We start from the raw sequence: 25,763 nt of genomic DNA, 5'->3' as shown, positions 1-25,763 counted from the left end.
TGGTCAAGTCTTGAGCTTCCTAAACAGCAGTTTTCTTGGCTTGCCAGCTTTTGGGAAGGCTCCTCAGTATCTTCTTGACTTGCTCTTCCTCGGTAAAGATCTTGCCAAGTCTTTTGAGCTCGTTGATTATGTTTGTGAATCTTGAGTTCATTTCAGAGATTCCTTCATTATCATTCATTTCAAACAGCTCGTATAACCTCATGTGCTGGTTCACCTTGGACTCTTTAACTTTGTTGGTTCCTTCGTAGGTGACCTCCAGTTTCTTCCAGATTTCCTGTGCTGACTCACAACCTGAAATTTTATTGTACTCTACAGCATCTAACGCACAGTGAAGCATGTTTATAGATGAAGCGTGGTTTTGTAGCTTCTTGAGGTCATCTTCTGTCCACTTAGTCTCAGCTTTAACAATCGTTTGGCCGTCAACAGTTTCAACATGAACAAATGGGCCTTGGACTATAGAAAGCCATGCACTCATATTTGTTGCCTGAATGAAGTTTTTCATTATGTTCTTCCAAAAGGTGTAGTTAGACCCGAAGAACAGAGGAGGCCAAGTAATGGACAGTCCCTCAGGAAGAATCTGAGTTGTCTGATTTCCTGGGAGGAAACGAGTGATGTTCTTAGCCATTATGGGGATCAGCTCAAGATAGTTATATCTTGCTGAGTGAGCTTTTAAGCTCTGATACCACTTGTTGGTCCCGTATAACGTGACAAGATTAGTTCCAAGGGGGGGGGGATAGGAACTATTTAAAATTTTGTCCGTTAAGGCTGACTTCTTTTCTTTGAGAAAAGGTTTACACAGTGGCGCTAAGTAGTTTTAAGACACAAGCTTAGTCAACTGGTTACTAAGTCTGCTTCTTTCCTTGAGTCAGGAGATAGCACTTAAGTCTATTCTTGAACTCAACTTCTTAGTGCACTCAACTCAGCGTGAGTTCGTTACTTAGTCAGTTTTATAGCAAGCAATATATAAAGGAGATCAAAGGTTAGAAATATGTTACTCAGCAGACATATTCTGGTTTGACCTCTCCGCCTACGTCCAGTCCCTGGAACTCATTCCGAGCTTTTTGAATCCTCTACTGAGCTCTTTAAAGGTAGAGCACGAAACCTTTTACAACAGAAGCTGAGTATACAAGAGTACCTTCCTCTATTCCTCTACTCACTCCTATAACTACCGCTGAGTACTATAACCGAGTAATCAGCTTCTCCTTTCTATTCTTCTAGAAATGATAAGTGTTTGTCCTAAACAACAATTGTTAAGACACTTTAGATGAATGAAATCACTTTATACTTTTGCACAATGATTGGAAATTGGTGTAAGATTTTGCTTTGCTTTTCTCACAAAACTTCAAGTATGAATTTGGTCAGCGTTTCGACTTGATTGAAGATCTGCATCGAATGAAGCATTTGAAAGGCCTATTTATAATGACACTTCGGGCACAGGTGATTTCGAATTTCGAAATAACCGTTGGAGGCTAACGGCTTCCTGTCGCTTTCACTCAGGACGTGCTCAGTGTCGTTGGCCAATGAGATTCTTGCATCTTCTGTCTACGGCAGTGCTCAGTAACTTTTCGTCAGATGAAAAAAATGTTTCGACATTTATAGTAAAGACTTCCAGACAGCTTACTGCGTCTTCTGAGCTTTACCCAAAGTAGAAATACTTTGTCTCCAAGTTGGTTCTGTTCTGCCGCTGACCTAACTACCTTGTCGCTTAACTCAGCAGCTTCGTCTTGAAGCTATTTGGTCGAAGGCTTCTCGATCCTTCTCATGCTGAGATGGCGTTTTACTTGATACGACTGGTTTTTGTCTTTCTGGGCCGTGAGGTCTTGATCTGTTGACTTGGACTTGACTTCCTCTTATGGGCCTTTAGGCTTTTTATTTTGATGTCTTATAAATCAATTAACTCAACATTGAACAAAAACATTAGTGTGAATAAATCAAAGCATTTAAATTTAATGTGTTAGAATATTTTTTTATCATTCCATAAATAATTTTGTCAAATCAAAATCATGTGGAAAGGTGTTTCAACAACGTTCGCCATCATAGTAGGCACAGAGTCCGTAAGCTCCCTCTAACCGCTCCCAATCCTTCTCTCGACCCTCTTGCTCTGCCTTCAACTCCTCAGACAACTTGACAGCTTCTAAGGTCTTCTCCTCTATATTCTTCTCTAGATCAGCAAGCTTCTCCTTTAAGCCATTCGCTAAAGCACTTGCCGCCTGAGTGTTGGACTTGGCAACAGAGACTTCATCTTCCAGCTGCTTGAGACGGGCTTCCTTCACCGTGTTCATAGTGATGTCCGCCTCCACAGCATTACAGTGATCAATGGTCTAAAACAGATAGTAAAAGAAAGAGTGAGTTAGAAAAGGAAAGTATGAAAGGTACCAGGAGCAAAAATGTCACATACCGCTAAAGATCGCCGCTTGATCATCTTAAGGTGGGTTAGGGTCTTGTACTTGGCCCTCGTCTCCAAAACAACAGGAAGCTTGCCGATAGCTTCCTCAATGTCATGCATTATATGATCCAAAGCCAAGACCAACCCAGGACCATGCTTGGATAACCAGTAACCTCCGAGGTCGGGCTTTGAAGACTGAAAATCCAAACGAAAAGCAAAGCTAAGACAAATGTAAATCCTAATATTCTTTACAAAAACACATCAAAAATAAAGGCATACCTGAGAAAAGGAAGAGGAGAATAAGGAGACCTTAGAAGTCTTCGCCGGAATCATTTGTTGATCCGATTCGCCGGATTGTGAAACTTGCTCCTGAGGAGGACCGTCCGCCCTGGCCTTTTTCGAAGAAGGAGGGGTTTGAGCACCAGAGGTCGCAGGACGCTTCCCGTCCTTCTTGCTAAGCGTAGCGTTCGCCTTCTCTTGGGCGACCAAAGCTGCCTGAAGTTTCCGCCTCTCTATAATAACATCCTTGGCGTTAATTCCCCCCTGCAAGAAGGGGCGAATGGCAAAAGCAGGTTAATAAGGCGGATAAAAAAAGGCAGAAGATGCCTTCAAAAGCATAGAAAGAATTGTAGCGGGTCTCTCCGTCCCGTATCGTCGCTAGGGGGGTCGCCAAACTTCATAATGGCCAAAGCTTGGTCATACGTCCAAAAGTCGTGCTTGAGAGACCGAAGAATCCATAGAGTATTCTTCTCCTCCTGGGTAAGGTAAAACTTCTGATTCGCCTTCTCTTTTGGTTTATAGTTCCATCCGTCAGGAAACCCGAGAGGTACGCCTTCCACTATCTTCACAAAGAAAAATCTTTGCTCCCAACGATGGACGTTCGACATCTTACTATGAAAAGGCGAATACCCTTTCAATTTGGAAAAGGTAATGTGACTTTCCACCCCACACTTGGACATGATGTGAAGAGTTTGGAAAATGTGAGGGCTCAGAATTAAGCCAAGATTTGCCGCCAAGTAAGTATCCAATATTAAGTCTAACCAACCGTTTGGGTGCAGTTGGAAACTAGGGATATAGAAAAATTCAAGAATGTCCCCAACCATCTTGGGAACCGGATAACCAAAGCCCCTTTTAACGTGGCTTTGATAGACTACGAAATAACCCCTAGCAAGAAGCTGCTCGGAGCCAAGAATATAGAGATTGAAGAGTTATCAGGAGGGTAAAGCTAAAACTAAAACAGGCCACCTCCATTTTAGGGGATTTTGCCCCTTTCTTTTTAGGAGCAGAAGAACTTGCTTTTTCTCCAGAGGTAAGGTTTTGGGCCTTCATGGTCGCAATAGGAATACGAAATGAAGAAGGCACCAAAGAGGGGTTTAAGTTCAAACTCAAGGTTCTCTTGGAAGAAGAAGTAGAAGATGAAAGAAGCATTCAATAAACAAGAATTCATGAAAGAATGGAAAGATTACAGTAGAAAGATGAACTTACATGAAAAATCGAAAGGTAGAGAGAGAGATTAAGCTTCTGCAGATGATTGAAGAAAATCATAGAGAGCAAAAATAAAGATGAAAGAAGTTGAAGGAAAGCCTTTTCTATTTAGTGAAATGATTAAATAGTTTCGAAATCCGTGTTGAGAACTGCCACCTATAAAAACATCATTGGCCTAGATAAAGGTGTCTGTCAGGTGCAATAAATGCTAATAGCATGCGAGGAAGCTGAGAAGTCCTAAAGAACTTAAAAGACCATTTAGGGGAGGCTTCTGATAACATCCGACATGAAACATGAAGGGCTAAGCTGGAGATATTCCCTAACGAATAGGGCTTAAAGGGAGAAAAGGCCCGCCTCCAAGATATATATGGCGTACAAATAAAGATACGGTGTCGTCTTGAGCATTCCTTCTTATGATCCGCCACATAGCACATAACAGGAATACGATATCGTCTCGTAGAGCTCCACTTATGATCCGCCATAGTTGGAAATACAGTGTCGTGCTAGGGATTCTTACAAAGATCCGCCCAAGATAGGCAAAAAGGGATTCGCCTCATATGGAAATCCGCCTCTGGAAGAAATAGATGATTATATAGCGTAACTCACTATCATTTAACTAGCATTAATGATAGCTCAGAACCTGCCAAAGCTCGGAGGTTAGAGGATGGAGTTAAACTACATTGAAAGAGCATTACTCTTCATTAAAGGGACATTAAAGAGAAGGTTATTATAGTTATCACTCAAACCTGTATAAATACCCTTGTAACATGACAACAGAGGTACACTTACACACTCTTCTTAGCTTTGCTTTGTCATTATAGTTTATTCTCTTAAGAAGGTTACTGACTTAGGCATCGGAGTGCCCCGGCTGATCCCAACGGCGCCTCACATGGACGCTTTATGGTGTTGCTAAATCTACACAATATCAATAACATACCTAAACACACCATCTTCTCTAACATCAGGCTACGAAGGCACTATTCCCACAAACTCTTGCCTCACACTCTTTTCGAGCATCGACAAAAATATCCTCATGATTCAGACGATAGATTGGTTCTAATTTGAGAATGGATCCCACTTCAGAGTAAATGGATGAACACTTAATCTATATGCCACACTAGCGACAATAGTTCATACTCAAACTCCAACATGTGTAAGTTGATGGAATACCCAACAGATGGTTCAGGATCCATCACACTATAATAGAAAACAAACAAGTTAAAAAATGAAATTGAGAAAGAAAAGTCGACTAAAAAGACAAACCCCATCCCAATAACAACCTTAATGTTTCATGACCTTCACCTTTATAGACTCTAGTTCAGCCAAACCCCGTGGTCAAACCCCATCCAACTAGAACTATTATATACTATTCAGATTACAAAGGTCATCCTCGAGGTCCATTAGACGAACCAATCATTACTCAGAAATTTCTGAATTAGGATCTCGGTATCCCGCTTCTCCTCTCTCGGAATCCCCAATAGGCACTCTATGTCTTGGGCCTCCACCAGGATCAGTTATATTTCCATTATCTATGTGCCTAGACACGTAAGATTCTGCTTCCATTTTTTTTTCAAAATGGAAGCCCATACCTGTCATAGGCACCTTCAAAAATTGATTTCTCCACTCCAAAGGCTTATCTTTCAACTTCTCAAAGCATTGAATTTCGAGTGCAACCATACCGCATGCCTAAACTTATCCCCTTACAAATGATTAAAAAACTTGTAGAACACTATGCTCATCACCTTAACCCCATTCTCCTGGCACATTGAATATAAATCCACTAGGTCTAACCATTCTATATTATTTGGCCAAATGCTAAGTTAAACTCTCACAAAACTTCCACAGAGAAAGGGAGCAGTGGCAGTCGCATCACGTCATCCAAATGATCCAAGGATCATTTAATTCGGTCCCACTTGCTCATTCACCCTCTCTATCAATGACGACACCACAACCTCAATGACCGCCCAATTCGGTAACATATCGCAATCGCCCCCAAGTCTCTATCAATAATGATGTTGTAAGAATCCTTCAAAAACTTCAATTTTGCCACGAAAAGGCGTTTAAAGGCACTAAATATAACTTTAGAAGAACCTTTCTTCTTTGATAAGCTCATTGGCCACATTGTCTCAAAAAAACATTTGATAGATGAAATCAAAGCCTCCAACGTTTCGATAGGTTTTAGGAAGATCGATCACCACTAATTAATGGTTCTCTTGAACCCCCCTCGTTGGGCGGGGCACGTAAGGTTCTACTTTTGTCATTTGCTCCTTAGGGATTTTAATCTTAGGAGTGACTTCATAAGTAAAGGGAAACTCTGAGCCGTCTTCAACTATTTTCTTTGCCTTTGATCGTTTTCTCCTTTAGGAAGGGGGTAATTTACCATCGAACGACATCACCCTTGAAGATGAATTGTGACCCACCAACCATTTTAGACATACTTCAAATGGGTTTCTAAGGCTAAATAAAAAATAAGGAACCCCACCCCTTTAAAAAAAATAATAATAAAATAAAAGAGTAGATGAAAGAAGATAGAATACTCAAAATGGGAGGTATGGACTAACCTCTCATTCCGCAAGAGTTTATAGCACAACAATTAGAAAAGCAATGTCCCACAATCATCAGAGGGAAATGACCACCCGATCATACACGTAAATACCCATATAAGAGACGACGACAACAAATTGAATTTTTAACATCCTTTCACAAAAAACATTTCCATAAAAGGCAATGACCATGTATTTATACGCAGCCCGGGAGGACCAAGAGTCACAATCATCATCACTCATGTAAGGTGTCGCCCCTTTTGTTTGATATTTAAGAAGGCACTAGGACACGCATGCACACATCCATAAATACAACATGAATCTTCTATTACCCCACTAGAGAAAGGGCATGTGTTTCTCATATAGTAATGTCCCCAATATCAACAAAATGATGAGAGCGCCTCGAACTATCCTCACCAAAGGAGTCAGACCCTATTTTATCACTCCCCACCTAAAAGAGCATGATTCAATAAACTCGAATGAATAGCTCGACATACATACCAAAAGGGGGACTTTTTGATGAGGCATTTGGGCCTTAGGCCTAACTCTGCACGCTTCGGGCCCGTTGATAAATGACGTGGTTCCAGCCTAACCACCTAGGGATAATAACCAAGCGAGGTCCAACCCGTATGACCCAATCAGACCATTTTGTTCAGGACCTGACTTTTAGATTAATCATAAGCTAAAGGCATTACAAACTTTAATTAAAGGATCCGAAGCCCATACAAAGGCTACATGTAACCAAAGAATGGAGCCTCACTCTTTCTGCATTATTTATCTAATACTGATTATCTTTACTAACTTGACAATTGAGGCTTATAAAGGGACCGCTCCCGACGCATGACATCCAACTTCAGTGGGCTTATCACTGTTTAATGTCCATACCTCACTATATCGTAAGTAAAATGTAAGTATTTTTCGAGGGAGTGAGACCCCTTACATAAGAGCAGATATAAATCCAAAATGAGGTAGGTATCCGTAAAAGTATGAGAATACCGCTCATGCTCAAAAACTTTTAGTTAGACCAATATTCCTAGTATCCCAATTAGGAAGAATTGTGTATTCTCTAAGCGGATCTAAATGTCCAATGAATGTTAGGATGATCTGATTAGTTTCTGCCTAAACCGAATATGCCTGATTAGTTTCATGCATTTCGATAAGTTGTTAGTAATTGCGCTAATAATATAGCAAACATTTTAGATAATTTTTTTTTTTGCGATTAATTTATACGTAACTGACTTTGTTGTCGATATTTTGATGAATTATTTGTAATTGTGTTAGTAACACATGAATCATTTTAAATATAATTAATGTTTGAAAAGTTCGATGTAACAATTAAATAACGAGTCAAATAACAATAAACCAATTCGTTCAATTTTTTTATAAACATGAGTAAAATTAACCTTGCTTTGTAAAAAACAAAGTAAGTATAGTCTAACCCTAACTCTAAGAAAGTAAATATGCACTTCTACCAATAGGATTATACGATGAGGACGAGGGTTTTGATTTATAAAAAAAGATAAAATAATTTTGATTTTCCAAATTGAAAATGAGCATTATGCAAACTTGAAGGGGGCACACCATAAACGTTGCCATGGGACGATAAGCGGCCAACATTAGAGGATTAGGCAACTAACACATAATTTAGCAAAACATATATTAAAATGTATACCACATATATAATAAATTAACTTCTGCTTCATAATTTTGTATTTATCAAAACATATATTTCGCTAACAAAAATATAAAAATATATAATTTTTTTCATTATCGGGATATAGTTTTTCACTCCCTCCCTCCCGCGATCACAGGTTGCTTTTGGTTCCTCTCCTTCTCTCTCTCTCCGTTTCGCTCTCCTTCATCTTCCTTACCTTGATTCGATTCGATCCGATCCGAGAAGTTAATGTGGAGCTTTTATAGTTCTAAAAATTTAGGGTTTCTGTTCTGATTTTCCTTCATTTCTTTATCTGGACGTGAATTCTTGATTGTAGATTGTTGTTGGGGCTGTTAGGGTTTGTTGGGGCTCGCAGATCTGATTAAGGTTTCCTTTGACGGAGGCGTTTTCTTTGGTGAACTTTTAAGATGTTTTGGCGTATGGCAGGGCTCTCCACGGCGTCGCCGGTGTGTACTTCATTTTTGTTTCTTTTGGCATTTCTTAGTTCCCTGTTTCATTTCATTTTTTCTCTTTCATGTTCATGTGTTGGAAAATGTGTTTGCTGTTTTCTTTGAATTTCTTGGTTTCCTTGCTGTCTGAATTTATCATCTTGATTGCTGATAAGTGTGGGAAAAATTGAAGGCTACGGGCATTTCAATTTGAGTTGTGTTTAGCATTTGGGACCCACATCAACTGAATATTTTTTCTGATTCAGCACTGTAACGTGTAATTCCATTTTTATAATATATTTCAATTTCCATTTTCTTTCTTTTGGTAGAAGCCCGGAGGTTAGTGGGTCGATATGAAATAATTTGGTAATAATAACTTAGTTGGCTTGAACTTCTTTTATGCAAGTTGATTTTTTTGTTCATTTTGATGAAAATGGGTTACTTGTCTTGAGAGATAAACATGGTTGTATCCTTACTTACCCTTGGGACAGTGACCTCGAACAAATTGTAATCCTTTTCTTTCTACATCGAGCGTGTATAAGTTTCAGTGTTTTTTAGTAGGAAGTGAACTATGTATGTCATTAATTTTTGATACTGTTTATACTTAGTATTTTAGTTGTTAGTGGACAATTTGCTGATCAAAATAACTGTTTGAACACTTCTTTATCCTTGAAATGGTTGCCTCTGCCACAATTTAATTCAACCAAAAAGAAATGTTGAGAACATGTGATTATTTTGGGGAATAACTTATGGAACTGATGAAAAACTGTAGACTACAATCATGGTAATGGTTTCTTTAGTTGTTCTCTAAAGTGCATTTCAAGCTTCGGTTTCAATTTGCTTCTTTCATTATCTATTTTTGTTTCTCGGCAACATGCAGTTAGATTGATTCTTCTATAAACTGAGGAACTACATCATGCATTATAATCTTAGTGAATCGAATTTACCTTGTTGTAAAAGGTCAATATGCGGAAAGTTAATAGGATTTTCTGAGTAATGTTTCTCTTTCTTGGTCTTAAGATTTTACCTTCATTATTTTTCCAAGAATACTTCACAGGATAAAATTGCTATTTGGTGTCCTGATAGCTTTGAAGTACCTTAATTTTCTAACGAAACGTCTTTAAGATACTTAGACATGAGTTTGGATTGCATATCATTGCCTTCATGGTTACATTTATTATGTTAATTGCTTTCCTCGTACTCGGGGATCACGCACATGTGCCATTAACTTTTTAAGAGTCAAATATGCATCCAGAACTGGTACCTTGAGGTGAAGTGAAGAGTTAAAGCTATAGAGGTTCATGGTTTATTTTTCAGAAAAGAAATTAAGAAAGACACTTCGAATTATTAAGTTAGTATGCTCATAGAAATTAAGAAAGACACTTTGAATTATTTTTCAGTCATTCTGATGGAAACCCTACAAAATTGGTGTGATCTATTTTCTATTTGTTACCTTAACTGCCCTTCTCTCTGTTTCTCTCAACTTTTTTTGTCTTTGTAATGCTTTAATCGAAGTCTAATGTTTGTGCTCTCTTTTTATCATCTATTTATGCTTTCTGAGTAATTTTATATAAAATACAGGTGGAGACAATTTTAGACAAGGACAACTTCACACTAGAGGAGCTTCTTGATGAAGATGAAATTATTCAAGAATGCAAAGCCCTGAATGGGCGTCTCATCAATTTGTAATGCTCTGTTACTCAGTTCCTTCATTTTTGTGTCATGGTTAAGGCTTTTTGTGCAATTTTTATTTTTTCTCTTAATTTAGTAATTTAGCTGTTCTCAGTTTGGGGATTTAGGGCTTTTGTCCTAGTATGACTATTAAATATGGTGCTTTTTGTACTTGTATCTATGTTTACAGTTGACCTCAAAAGTCACTATGTTCTTAGATCCTTGCTAATAATTGACAAGTTGGTTTCCCTTATGAGGCTATAAGATTTAAAGCCTTTTCTGGCATATCATGATAGGGGTGCGAACGAGCCGAACCGAGACCGAACAGGGGCATGCTCGGATCGGCTCGGATCGGCTCGAGAAGTTCGGAGATCGGGTTCGGCTTGAGCTCGAAGCTCATCGAGTGGCTCGTTTTGAAACAATTTTGAATATACTTAATTGTACCTGATTAACATTTTATTATCTAAAATCAGCCTTCTAATGAAGGAATACCAAATTTGAGCTCCAAAAAACAAACATACAATCTACAACAAATTTAAACAAAGTAATAAGATTAAACAAATATAGAATCTAACAAATTCGAATTTAACATGTAGTCTACGAACCCAATAATATATATATTATATAATATTATTAAAAAAACTCTCGAGTCTGCTCATGAACTCTCGAGATGAACCCAAGGAAGCTCAGACTCGGACTCATTAATGCTCGAGCCGATCTCGAACTCGAGCTGAGCCCAATCGATCTCGAACTCGAACAGTTTGCGAACTAGGCAGGCTCGTTTTATTCTGATCAATATGAGAATCACTTAATTCATACTCTCTTCGGTTAAAAGGATCAAAGATGAAAAAAATTGATGACAAAGTAGTTTCTTAAATTTAAATTTCTTTATGCGTTCTATTTTTTTTTCTTTTCAAGTTTCAGTTTTGGAATTGTGCTTTAAATAATTTTCCAAGTGTTATTTCCCTCTTAACGTTTTTTGAGATATATCAAACAACAAATTTGTTGAAGAGTCAAATTGGTCAGTTTCTTTGCTAACCTGTTGGGATGCCAATTACAAATACTTTTATATCTCAAGTTTATCCTAACTTACAAGCCTGTGAGAATGTTGGGGTTTTTTTTTTTTTTTTTTTTAAGGATATGATAAAATGTTTATCACTAGGTAGGTTACTTTTTTTCTCCTCTCCTTGGTTAATTGGTTAGGCCATGTTTGTTTGGAAGGATGGAAAAGGGAAAATGTGTGGAATACATGTCTAACTACATAAGCTATCCTCCAGTATCTAGACATCTATGTCCAGATACATTATACTTTCCATCTTTCCTCACTTTTAATGTCTTCAAAAGCATTTTTTTGGAGTGACTATGTGGGAAATTGTTCATGAATGTTCTGTTTGCATGCTTATAAATTTCCTTGAAGACATAGGCTGGAAGTCGTTAGCATATATTCTTGTGTACCTTTGGATCTCTTTCCTAAAGTGAACGTTAATTGTTTTTGGAAGTTTATGTCATTTAGATACTTGACTGTTGTTTATATGTTGTTTTTAACTGCAGTTTGCGGGAGAAGACTCAGGTTCAGCAGCTTATTCGCTATATAGTGGAAGAAGCTCCTGAGGATGCTGAAAAGAGGCGGACTTTCAAGTAAGATAGACATGTTGGCATTGCTGCCCGATGATACTGATATCTGGATGGGTTTTATTCATAGTTGTTAAAGGCGCACTAAGGGATCCTGGAGCCTAGGCTCAAGGCACAATGCAAGACGCATTCGCAGAAAAAAAAGAAGCACTCTTTTACTAGTTAAAGCATAAACCCAAAAAAACACACTTACGAACACACAAACACAATAAAACCATATAGAAACATAAATGTGAAAAACACCAAGTTAAGTTCATACTTCATAGAGACATTTACATATGCTTAACGGCTTAACCTAAGTACCAAAGTAATGCTACTAAACTAATAACCATTCATTGTCACTTGATATTCTTCTGTGTGTTTTTTTTTTTTTTTTTTTTTTTTTTTTTGTGTGTCTGTCCAGTTTCTGTTTGAGTGGAGTGGAGGAGACTCTTCTTTACTTTACTGCACTTCCCTCTCTAGTCTTTCTATATTTAGTTATATCTCTTGATATTCTTATTTAGATCTTATTTAAATTATATTAGTGGTTGAGATTAGTCAAACATTTGTTTTACACAGAGGCGCGCCTTGATTCAGGCTCCGAGGCCCAGGCGAGGCGCACAAGGTGAGAGTCTTTTAAACAGGGCCTCGCTTTCTGCAATCAAGGCTCACTACCTTGAGCCTGGAGTGAGGCGCGCCTGAGGCACGTGTTTAACAACTAGGGTTTTATTTACTTACAAGACATTTATGTCTTTGGCAATGGTGTTCTTAAGCTAATTTTCCCTTGACATTGTTGTTTCACTTTGTGCTTAGGTTTCCATTTATTGCTTGCGAGATATTTACTTGTGAGGTTGATATAATTCTGAAAACGCTAGTGGAGGATGAGGAGGTATTATATTTCTCCCTTTCTATGGCTGTCATACCGTTGTGGAAGGCTTTACATTGATGACTTTTCATTGTGTGTTAAGTTGATGTTCTTTCGTTGTTTGTTTACAGTTGATGGATTTGTTATTTTCCTTTTTGGCACCAAAACATTCACACAGCACACTCTTGGCTGGGTACTTCAGCAAGGTATTTCATCATGTTTTGTTTTCCTTCTCCTTCATTTGTGAAATGGGAGGTGCCTTATTATTTTGTCTGGTTCTTTTATCCACAATATTTATTTATTGTTAGGTTGTGATATGTCTGTTGTTGCGGAAGACAGTGCCTTTTATGCAGTATATTAAGGTAACTCTTTACCCCATTTTTGTTCATTGTTATGTTCATTTTGATGTGTTATTTGGACCTTTTCTTCATTTTATAGGAAAAAGTTCAAATTTTAATATTGATTCGAACTTATGCTTCCTTTCTGTTTATTGGGTGCCCAATCTTCTTGATTACATGTTGATACTGTTGTTAGAAGTCAATTTTTGAACTGTGTTTTCATTGGTGAGTAAATGAATAAGAGGTTGAAATTTGTGGATTTAAAATCTGAGATCAGTGCACTGATGGAGACCACCATATTAGAGACTAAGGATGCATATACTTTGAAGAAGTTCTTATTTTTTTTTACAACTTGCACTGTTATAGTGCTTTTTGAAATGATAACTTCGATGAGGCAATAATTCTTTTTTAAGTTATGTCAGTTGAGGGGTTACTGGGTGTTATATACCTTTTCTAGTTTGACATTTATTGCTTTTTATTGTTCTAATGAATTGTTTATGGTTGTTCGTTGCCATTAAAGTTATAACCCTTATTTATGCCTGTTTAGCTGATCTACTGTCCCTTGTTGTCTTTCAGGCTCATCAGCTTATTCTTACACAACTCGTTGACTTGATTGGCATTACATCTATTATGGAGGTTCATCTTTTACTTTAAGAGCTCCCCTATGCTTTTGATAATGACATAACCCCTTTTTAAATGTGCTTGTTACTTGACTATATATTTCCATTTTGCAAATTTTTTGTATTTTGGTCCATTACCCTCCTGCTCTACCAGTGATCAGACTTGTGTGTTTGTTACTTTATTGGATATTATAGTTTATGAGGGCGACTGTACATAAAACTCTTAAATATCAACCACCCTTCTAGAGCCACTAAGAAAAAAATTAAATTGTTCATGTTGGAGTTATGTACTTATCGATCATACATTCTTGTTATGCAGGTATTAATACGTTTGATTGGTGCTGATGAACATATGTATACCAGCTATATGGATTCTATGCAGTGGATAGAAGAAACAGATGTATTGGAGATGATAGTGGACAAATTCAGTTCTTCTGTACGTGCAACAATCATCTGAGTGATTATTTTCCCTGTTTGACTAGCTTCTTCAATATGGTTATTTATGAAATTTTGGGGCATTTGATGAATGATTTGATGCTAAATAAGTATGTTGTAAGTTATGATCTTAATAGTGAGTTTGGCATCTCACAAATGTTGGACTTGTATTTTGCAGGATTGCCCAGAAGTGCATGCTAATGCAGCCGAAACACTTTGTGCAATAACACGATTTGCTCCTCCTGGACTTGCTGCTAAAATTTCCAGCCCAAAGTACTGTTTTTTTCTCTTTTTTGTGACACAAAACAGGTTACTTTTGTTTTTCTTGTCATGTGCTTATTGGTCTTTCTTTGCTTTCAATTCTGCAGTTTCATTGGAAGATTGTTTCGTCATGCTTTGGAAGAATCACGTCCGAAATCTGTCCTTGTCAACTCATTGTCTATATGCATATCATTGTTAGATCCTAAGAAACTAAATTTGGGGGCATATCATATGTATAATCGTCAGCTGAATCATGGTTCTACAGTAACTGCTAGTCCTGAGACAGTTGTTGGCATGCTGGACAGTTTAGGTGAGATTTTCTTTTAACCCTGTTAGCTAAATTTATATGTGAACTGCCTTTCTTCGTATTCCCTATTTCTATTTGGTTGGTAAGGAAGGTGTAAGGAGCCTAAAAGAGGCATGCTATAGGCTCTATCCAAAAGGCTGGGTAGGAGCAATATGGTGGTTCATCACCAAATTGACTGATCGTGAGAATTCTTTACTTCAAGCATGTGATGAATGGTCCCAAACATATGTTATCTGAAATCTGCTCCGTCTGTTCTCTTAGTTCTTTTTGTGATATAGTCTAATTATGAATAGTGTTATAGAGACCGATGATGACTCATTCTTCGTATTTATTGCAAGCCTTTTCCATTTTCACTGCTGGCATGCATAACGAAATGTATTTTATTTGGGTGGTGCTAGTGTGGTTGCAGAATAGTATATGGCGATTAACCTACTTTACATTGTGATCAAAGTAATGACTTTTCTCTTCTGAACTTATGGGCTCATTGGTGACATTAGTCATAATGTAACTTAGTCAAGAATCGTTTTCCACGGGTTCTATCCTTTGTGGTACGAGGAAGGAAACTGGTGGTGGTGGTGTATGACTATTCTCAACATGTGGTGTTTATGGTTGATCATTTGTTGTCTTATGGATGTTCCAATGCATGCTTATGGTCACAGACAGTTCAACTGGTAGTAGTAGGATAGGTCGGGGTTGTACGATAATTGAAAACTGAGTGAGATATTGTATTGGCATTTTATTTGCATTATGTCATGAGCAGTAGCATTATATCATATTTGTGGCGGGATACCATAATCTTTTATCATCTTTTGCTCAGGGAATCTGCTGAAACTTTTGGCTATTTCGTCAACCCAAGATGTTCTGTTGACTACATATGGCAAATTGCAACCACCTCTTGGAAAACACCGGCTGAAGGTGAATCATATATGTTTCTGAAACGAACTTTCTGTCTGTAATTAAGTATTTTATTCTCTATGCTCTTTCTTTTGCTGTTATCTGGGTTGGCTGGGGTTCACATTTGATATATAGCTGCGAAATTTGTAAGGATACCTTGTATTGAGTTGCTCAAACTGTGACGACTATTGATCTACACTTTTGTTCTCAAATCTAGATTGTAGAATTCATCTCAGTCTTACTGTCTGTTGGAAGTGAACCTGCTGAGAAGGAATTGATTCGACTTGGAGCAGTTCAAAGGATTTTGGATTTGTTTTTTGAGTGAGTTCTTGAACCTGTCATAAATTGAAGATCAATTGTATCCAGGTTTTACTCAATGACTGTCTTAATGTAGGTACCCATACAATAATTTTTTGCATCACCACGTAGAGAACATACTGTTTTCATGTTTGGAGAGCAAGAATGCTACTCTCATTGAACATCTTCTTCGTGAATGTAATCTTGTTGGTAAAATACTTGAGGCAGAAAAGAATTTCATATTGGCAGCTGACCCAGGAAAGGTAACTTACTAGTCACTTAATTCATGCCAATACCTCTTTGGTGGTGGATTTGAAGGTTCCCCATCACCCTAATTAATTAGGTGTTTCTTGTATTTTGGATGTTTATTAATGCTTAAGCATGTTAACTGTTCATTCTTTTGCAGCCAACACTTCCTGGGGCTGATAGACCACCACCGAGGATAGGGAATATTGGTCACTTGACTCGTATATCCAATAAACTTGTTCAGTTGGGGAATAGCAATAATGATATTTTGGCTTGCTTGCAGGTTTGTCCTATTCTTTTCATAGTCAAATGATTGTAGGAAGAAAATTGATATTATGATCTCATGAACAGCTTGGGGATGTGTCAGCCTGAGCAAAAATTATGAAGTAGACATTGATCATTCTACTATGTCATAGAACAAAAACTAATGACGAATCATCAGTTATTGCTCATATACGCATGAAATTAGTCGACCATTTTTCTTCTTACACCCTTCATTTATTACATAATTCAATAATGTAGCTGATCTTGCGCTTATTATTTGTGCATCTCAAAATTAAGGTCTGAACATCTTTTTCTGGAGGCTGTCTTTACCTTTGCTCTTTATTCATCTCTTGATCTAATTTTTGTTTGTGTTATAGCTTTATGTTCCTTCTGCTGGGAATTAACAAATGCCGCCTTTATCAATTTTGTAGTTGATAATACTATGTTTTCAGCATGTATACATTATTGATAAAGCCTTAATTAGCTTATAATTGGTCCTGCCACTTAAAGTTGCTTATCATAATTTTTTTCTTTTTAGGGAAATAATGAATGGAGTGATTGGCATGCAAATGTGTTGACGAAGCGCAACGCTTTGGAAAATGTCTATCAATGGGCATGTGGGTAAGTTTTTTTAGCATAGCTGATATTGCTTTGTTTATACTGCCAATCCATTTTGTTTGTTGCTACTTCTAGCCTTCTACTGTGTGCTTCATTTGCTCCTTAACACCTTCTTGCCACCTGACCAATAAAAAGGAAGGAATGGGAAAATGGAATATGTTGGGATGGTGATTATTTATTTGTGTTGCATTTCTGGTGATGGAGCCATTGACATTAACTTAGACGAAAAGAATGTGAAATGTGCAAAATATTGGCAATATATAATGATAATAATAAAAGCTATTCTTGGGCCTTAACTATCAGCTTAAGCTTTCTCAATGGGTTCCTTGCTATGTTACCCGGATACGGAAATGGTATCCGACACTGACACGGTCATGGGAAAAGTCTTTTCTATAAACCATAGGACACGGAAATGTGGGGGAAACATGTAAATATTAAAAATATTGGGGCACATTTATAAATATTAAAAATATATTTTTATATTTGAATTTTTGTAATATAACTAAATAAATACATATAAAAGAAATTATAAAACTCTTATATAAACATACTTATTAAATACATGAAATATAAATGATGTCAAAAAAACGTTCCGAGAAAATAAGATAAAACAATGAAAGCTGTCCTCCTGAATACTAAAAATCTATTTCTTCAATTTTTATTTCTATCTTCACCAACAAGTAGGGATTCTAGCTCCGGTTCATCTAAAGTTCTCCTCTTTGTCTTTTGGTTTACCTAAGATTTATCGCAGCACATACTCCTTTGGATATTTCCATCTTCACCAAGAAGTAAGGATCAACCATACTTGCTCTGTTTACCTATGTTTTTTCTAAAATGAAACGCAATAGTTTTTTCCCGGACAGATACGAGTATCCAACTTTTGAATATTACAAAAACGGCCCCGAAACGTATCGGAAACGTATCCCAACAGTTTCCGGGAGTTTCCGTAGCCGAAACGTATCCCAACAGTTTCCGGGAGTTTCCGTATCCGAAACGTATCGGAAACGTGATAGGCAGGCATGTTGAAATTTCTGTGCTTCATAGATTCCTTGACATGGTATCAGAGCCTCTTAGTCCAAGTGGTCGAGGGTTTGAATCTTGGCTAGTGATATAAACGAGCCGAACCGATACCGAACATGGGCAGGCTCGGCTCGAGAGTAGAAAGCATCTGGCTCGAGCTCGAAGCTCGTAATTTTTAAGCTCGTCTCGAGCTCGAATGAGGTTCGGCTCGAGCTCAAAGCTCCCCGAGGCTAAAATTTTAAGCTCGACGAGTTAATAATTTTAGGCTCGATTCGAGCTCGAAATTGGCTCGACTCGAGAAAAGCTCGCTAAAGTACCCGATTCAACATTTTTATTATTTATTTTTAGTCTTCTAACGAAGGAAATACAAGTTTAAACTTTAAAAAAATGTTAACATATCATTTACAACAAATTTAAACGAAGTTATAAGATTAAAGAAATATAGTTTTTAACAAATTCAAATACAACCATATAGTTTTAAGTTTACAACAAATTTAACAAAAAATAAAGTCAAAGATAAACAACCCTCATAAAACACAACGAAATCTAATTCTAAGTAATGGGAAAAATGATTTCTGTTGATTTGTCTTCTTCATCATCACCTTGCAAATATGACTTTATGAGTATATGATATTATAATTAACTATAATACATGAAAAAAAGAGAAAGAAGTATACTTACTTTGTTCTTTCTCTTCAATCCATAAGTGGACTTACACCAATCTCCGGTGCAAATCAACATTTCCACCGTGGAGCGGGAAGCAAAAGAACACAAGGAAACAGATATAAAAAAAAACTAATTGCTCAACCTTGTGATTAACTGTTACAAACATACTATCATATCTTCTTATTGCTTATGAAAATAATGGACTAAATCAATGGTGGAACAAAATATCTGCCTCACTTCACCTCCAAGAGTAGGCTAGTTGCATAGTATCTAATTTACTTCCATTATTTGTACCACTAAAATTATATGTTCAAATATAAAAACTATATTATAAATCCTTAAAAAAAACTATATGATACACAAACAAATAAATCAAGAAAATTTTTAAAATCATGAGCTTAAAGATGTTTTCCTTAATTCAAAAAACAAATCCAAAGTTAAAACACTTTTAGTTTTTAGTTGCAATAAGCTTTCCAAGCCCTGTTACAGAGCATTTAGGTACAGTAAACATCCATATTGCAATTTACAGTAAATACCAAAAGGACAAGGCATGAAACATGAAAACATCCTACAAAAGAAAAAGAAAAAAAAAACATTCTGGAGTGGAACGGACTTCACGTGTTAAAAGATATGAAACTATAATGCATTACAAATACCAAAAGAAATAATATCTCCAAAAAAAAAACGAAAATTGCAGAAATAACATCTCGCATATAGCAGAGGAAGGAAAAACAAACTTCGATAACCAGAGCACAGGGACAAAACAACCAGATCAATTCGCATGTAACATCTGGTATGTTTCTGAATCAGTAAAAAAGTCATGATACAAACGTGCGGTCAGATGATCTTTTTCAATACCCCTAAACTTTTCATGAGTTTTTCAAACAGGGACTATTTACAGCTTTGAAAATCAAACAGGTCGACAGGACGATTTACAGCTTCTAACATCAAACAGCTTATAAAATCAATCTAACCGGGACGAGTTACAGTCTCATTAACTGGCATTCAGAAATGATATTAAAATCAAGCAAAAACAAGCCTGTCATGGCAGAGATAGATGGAGAACTTGGGGGCGGTAGAAAGTGTGAGAGCTTCATATGGCTAGCAGCGATCTTCTTCCACCTCAGATCGCCGGCAGAGACAGGAAAACTTAGAGATGGTCGGCGGCGGTAGAGAGAGAACGAGAAGAGTGAGTGAAAAGAGAATTTGTGTTAGGTTAACTTAGGGTTCTTTCTTTCTTTTACCCCTAAATTGAATAATACAGAACTTTGTAAAAATCTAAAAGTTAATGGGCTTTAACTAAAAATTGAAAAAAAACTTAATTAGGCCCAATGCAATTTAAATATCTTTCTTTTTAGCTAATACAAATCAAACGTCTTTATATCTTTTAAATGTTAATATAATATATATAGTAATTAAAAAATCAATCGAGACTGCTTTCGAGTTGAACCTAAGGAAGCTCGGCTTGACTCATGAATGTCTTGAGCCGATCCGAACTCGAGCCGAGCTCTATCTAGTCAAGCTTTGACCGAGATGAGCTCGGACAGTTTGCGAACCACCCTAGCTCATTTACACCCCTAATCTTGGCAACACCATTTGTGGATTAAATTTCAACACATGGTAAGATGAGTTTGTGTTGTACACCCTTCAAGCCCAGGGTCATTCACGTGATGGTGTGTGCAAGAGATAATAATAAAAGTTAGTCTTGGGTTTTAAGTATCAGTTTAAGCTTTTAGTTAAATTGGTTCCTTGACATAAAGAAATCCTCAAAGATCCAATTTGTTGGTACCAACATTTTTCAAACAAGGTTTTATATTTGGCTGGTAGTTATGATATTTATGATGATGCATGAACTGTTCAACTTATGCTTGGTTTTCTTCTTGCCCTTATTATTTTACATGGTCTTGATAGGCCTTTTCTGAACGGGATTCATTTGATTGTAAATTTGAAGTAGATATCATGCACATTAAGGTTTCATGCCACACTAGTTTAACATATAACCTCTAGAAATCACCTGTTCGTCATCTTCTATTATATGAATTGACGATGCTATGATATTTCTGGAAACTTCCTTGCCGACAACTGTACTTTTATATTTATGCCTCCAAATTTGCCCTCTTTTACTTTCACTTGGACTATATATTAGCAAAAAAGGAAGTAACTCTATATATATCGATGTGATGTAAGTTCTTATACCACCTTTTCATGGTCTGACAAAGGGAAATTGTTGTTCATGAATTTGAAAGTCAGGCAAGAATGTAATCTGCAACCATGAACAAAATAGTGATTCGTATGAAGATGTATATTCAACCTTATTGAGCTTTTAGGAACTATAACTATATATGAAGATGCATTCTCATCTGATATGAGCTTTTATGAACTACAACTGTAAGCTGTTCAACTTCCACAAATTCGTTGTTTCTTAAAATCATCTCATCCCTATAGCTGTGGACTTTATTTTCTTTTTTCTCCTTCTCTTAGTTGAACCTTCCCTCATTGTCAAAAGTAAGGATTGGAAGTTACTTTCTTATATTAGAGTGGAACTGAATGGTAAGCTTTTTGTGATTTCTATCTTTATTTTTCACCTTCCCGGTTGCATCTCTGGTTCATGCAGGGCTTGTGCTGCACTGAGCTTCTGAGGACTCTCTTTAGACTTATATTAGCCTGCTGCTATTCAGTAGTTGTTTCTCAAATGTTTCCTTCCTGTCTTGGAAAAAGACCTCTTCGAATTATGCCTATGCCTTTATCAGATTATCCTTTGGAACATATGATTCATTACACGTAGACATGAGCGATCCTAAAGGGCGGCCCCGTGCACTACGTGTCCCCGCTAAGCGAGGGTCCCACCACAAGGGTGTATTGGGGGCAAGCCTTCCCCTGCCAATTTTTTGGCAAGAGGCCGCTCCTAAGACTCAAACCCGTGACCTCTCGGTCACACGACAATAACGTTTACCGTTGAACGATCCTAAATAAGTAAATTATGGATATGCCTTTTATCGAATTACCTGGAACATGAGTTTTCTGCAAAAGGTAAACATAGATCATTTTAAATCAGTAATATGCTAGTATGTGTATGTGCCAGCTAGTGGTACTTCCAGTTCTCATGCGAGTTAGTTGTATTATTTTGACAATAAACTTTTTACTAAACGTATCAGTCTTTTGCATAAACTATTTGAGGATGTGGTGAGCTTTTCATCCTTGATTTTTCTTAATAAATGTTATATTAATTCTGTGAGAGGAATAAATGTGACAGGAGGCCAACTGCTCTCCAAGACCGGAGAGATAGTGATGACGATGACTACCAAGATAGGGATTATGATGTTGCGGCCTTGGCAAATAATCTAAGCCAGGCATTTAGATATGGCATTTATAGCAATGATGGCATTGATGAGGTATCTTTTAGAACTTTTGAGGTGTATTTTCAATTTCTTTTTAGAAGTTTCTTTGAAGTATTAGCTTGTAAGCAAGTAATTTTGTACGCGGGGGCATTGTGAATGTGAAAAAGTAACTTCGCCTTCACAAAAGCTTGGACCAGTTATTTGCCCCTCATTGCCTGCTTATGCTCCTTGTGAATCCAATTTACAGAAGTACCAGTGTCGTTCTAATGATCATGCTATGCTGGCATTGCTACCCTTAAGAGTCTCTTTTCCATATAGTTGTGTGTTTTAAGTTGATAGTTTTGATCCATTTTTCTGCTCCTACCATGTGTGTTTTCTGGCTCTGAGAGATACTTCATTTTCTTCATCCTCAATATCCATACAAGTATTGATCCAGGCTTGAACACTCTTAGTCTCTTACAATTAGCTCAATGTGATTTCACTAAATAATTATTCTTATAAATTTCTTATTTTTTAACAGTATTTATTTTTAGTAATCATTTATCTGTAGTCTGGTTATAGATACATGCGTTTGGCTAAAGTTGTTTAATCTATAATAATCTCTTACTGTACCTCATTGAAATGCGACATACTTTAGAGCAAATATTATGACTGACTTGACCAAAATTTTTTGAACTCCTGTCATCAATTTGTTAAAAGTTCAGTGTGGCACTATCAATAGATAACAAAAAATAGTTGTATCTGTAAATTCTCAAAGTAAGCTGTGTTAACATGGCTTTTGATTGTAACATAAAAAAACTCAGCCAAAGGGATCAGAACAAGGATGATTAAAACATAAATCAAGGATAATGAAAGAAAAACAAGAATTCCATTTCTTGGCATGGGTTTTATGTCGCTGCATGTTTCAAAGCAAGGGTACAAATAATTTGGTACTCCACAATTGGAAAAAATTAACAAGCTAAAACGAGCATTGGTTTCAGATGTAAAACAAAGGGCGGATTATTGGTCATTAGCTTATAAAAGCATGTGATACTTTGGTAAACTGGACTGTCAAGGAGTGCGAATTTATAATTACTCCTGCAAAAGATAGCAGAATGCCAGTTAATGCCCCTCATGTGATGAATGTACCTTGGTAACAATTTATACATTTTAGGCTAGATGGACTGCAATTGGAATGAACCTTTCGTATGGCTGGCCTCTGAACTTAAGTTAATATGAGTTGCTTATCTGAGAAATTGAAAATGAAGAATATGTCTAATATGACGAGTTAATGGTGTCTCGAAGTGTGTGTCTGCTATTACAATCAAGTGGAGTAAATAGGTTGATGCTTGAGCATCTGGCAGCACTTATACCAGAGTACATAAAACATGCACATGCACATCTACATTTTCATTGTGTATGCGAAGTTAGTTGGGGTTTATACAGGACCTTTCCCTTCATTCAGCTGTGTCCGTACAAAGCTGTTATTGCATGCATAGTTTTTCTCCTAATTTCAGTGCCTTTTTTTTTTTCGTATGCACTGCAGGTGCATGACTCACTTGAACGTGATGATGAGGTAATATGTACTTCCATTTGATGGTTTTTTGTTTTGCCCTCTTCCTTCTTGGCTGTAATAAACTTGAATAAATGTAATTTGGTTGATAGAATAGAATATTCAGTTCTCATTTTAAATTATTTTTCAAAGCACTACGTTTTCTTTACTCCTCCCTCATGTGCCCTTCCTTTGTGATATCTGTAAATGGTTAATCCAAAATTTTCCATGAGATTGGCTAGCCTGGATGGAACTGTCTGTTGTATAAAAAGAAAAATATTCCTAAAGAAAATTTATTCATTGCTTGAATCCCTTCTCTCTTTCACTTTTGAGTCTGGTGTGGCATTGAATGATTTAACATGCATATGATCAATTTTCTCACAAAGATTTTTTTCAGGATGTGTACTTCGACGACGAATCTGCCGAAGTTGTTATTTCTTCTCTGCGTCTTGGAGATGACCAGGAGAGGTCAGCCCTTGTTCTTTTACCTTACCCTACATTTTGAGGAGAAACGTACTGGGTTTTTTTGTACTTTGGGTCGGTCAAATTAAATGATCTGTGTTAGTCATCTTTGCTGCTTTTTGTTTGTTTGTTTGGGGGGATCATGCGGCTGACTTGCTTTTGCAGTCTTGACTGCAAGTACAAATTGAGCCATAAACTTGTCGGGGCCCAATCTAGCTCTACTGACCTTTTTGGCCAAATTCACCCCATGCTTTACTTTTTGGGTGATTCACTTCCACACTTTAGTTGTCTCGTTCAAGTTAAACACCTTGTTGAGTGATGAGATGGGCTGAGTTGGCAAAATTTGGGTAAAAAAGTTATTTTGCTTAAGTTGGGCTCTGATAGTCTGAGAATGGGACTTAAAATTGCTGTTGGCATTCTAGACTTTAGAGAAGTATTTTGTGATATTTCAATTTTTCCAGCTCTTTTTTCATTGCCTGTTTTTGTCTACCAATGCACTGGTTTAAAATTGATATAGATGTTGTTTTCATTGAATTATGTGGTTTGTAGTGATTGACTTATGTGTGGTGTCTTCAGTGGGTCGCTTTTTACAAATTCCAACTGGTTTGCATTTGAGGATGACAGAGTTGCGAGTGAGCGGTCTGCAGGAGCACTTGCTTCTTCTTCTCCTAATAATGAAGGAACTGGTGTTGCTGATGGTGAGGGCAATGATGAGATTATAGTTGGAGAGGATGATGACATGGATGACACGGCATCATCTTCTCCAGCAGCTGAACCAAGTATGGACGAGTCATCGAAGAACCTTTTGTGTAAAGATATAAAAGAAATGAGTTCAAATGATAAACCACCAGTATGGGTTGAGTGGAGGGAGACACCAGATACCAGTGACCTACCCAATTCAGATGTGCCAAATGGTGAGATTCAAGTGGATTCAGAGAATCAGGGTGGTGCTATATCTTCTTTGGATGCCACAAAGGAACCTACTCCCGAAATTGTTGTTGCGACTGGTGATGATGTGGTGATGGCTGAAGGAACTCCAGAGGCCAGCAAAGATGAAAAAGATGCAGTGAAGCAAGCAGAGAACTAATGTAAATTCTTGGGAGTCAGTTTGATTGATTGATTAGGTGGGAAGATAAATGCCGAGCTGAGCTATATTGTTGGGTTGAGTAGGTGACTGTATTTTAGGGCCTTCTGTACATCATCAATGGGCGGTAGCTGTTGTTTAGTAGGGTTTAATTCTTTTTCCCCACCTTTCGAAGAAAGCTCTCTCTTTCTCTCTCCATGGGATTGATCGATGATGATAATCGGGAATGGATAGCTGCTGCTGCTTCGCTTTTGTAGTTTGTTTAGTAACTGCATTTGTTACTGGTACATGTGATTTTCTTTTTTAGCACGAGAACCTGTTTATAACATACATTTGTCCTTTCACATTAATGTCAAAGTATTGATATTGATTATAATTCCAATATAATAGAAATAACCCTCCTCATAATGGAAACAGACAATTTCTCACTTTATAATTACTTTGGTCTTTTCTTATAGAATTTGTAAAATATTTGCCCCAATCTGAATTTAACCCTATGGCATGTCCTTTTGTTCGGCCAACCTCATGTTCTGCCGTGATTGAGGTTTTACCTATAAATTTGATTTGATATGCTCAAACACTAAACGGCATCGTAGGAGTTAGCCAAAAGAGCTCTTGCTTTGTTTTTTTTTTTTTTTTATATATATATTTTTCTGACTAGAGGATACCGTAATTGAGTGGCTCTATATTTTTATTTTTGAGAAAAAAAAGTGTAGTA

The 25,763-nt window shown here is 37.0% G+C and overlaps 1 protein-coding gene across 1 annotated transcript; it reads left to right on the top strand.

Annotated features, from left to right (window-relative positions):
• The first annotated feature begins 8,088 nt into the window (after positions 1-8,088).
• LOC136200457 (uncharacterized) lies at positions 8,089-25,481 on the top strand. Its single transcript, XM_065990837.1, has 19 exons — positions 8,089-8,535; positions 10,099-10,202; positions 11,740-11,826; positions 12,613-12,688; positions 12,796-12,870; positions 12,973-13,026; positions 13,579-13,638; positions 13,942-14,058; positions 14,236-14,330; positions 14,426-14,628; positions 15,443-15,540; positions 15,737-15,840; positions 15,914-16,079; positions 16,223-16,345; positions 16,865-16,947; positions 21,884-22,022; positions 23,494-23,523; positions 23,897-23,967; positions 24,538-25,481. The coding sequence occupies exons 1-19, from the start codon at positions 8,497-8,499 to the stop codon at positions 25,046-25,048; spliced, it is 2,235 nt and encodes a 744-aa protein (XP_065846909.1). The 5' UTR covers positions 8,089-8,496; the 3' UTR covers positions 25,049-25,481.
• The last annotated feature ends 282 nt before the right edge of the window (positions 25,482-25,763 follow it).

Source organism: Euphorbia lathyris, chromosome 1 (assembly GCF_963576675.1).
Source record: "Euphorbia lathyris chromosome 1, ddEupLath1.1, whole genome shotgun sequence".
Classification (NCBI taxonomy): Eukaryota; Viridiplantae; Streptophyta; class Magnoliopsida; order Malpighiales; family Euphorbiaceae; genus Euphorbia; species Euphorbia lathyris.
This window is presented reverse-complemented; position numbering and strand designations above follow the sequence as displayed.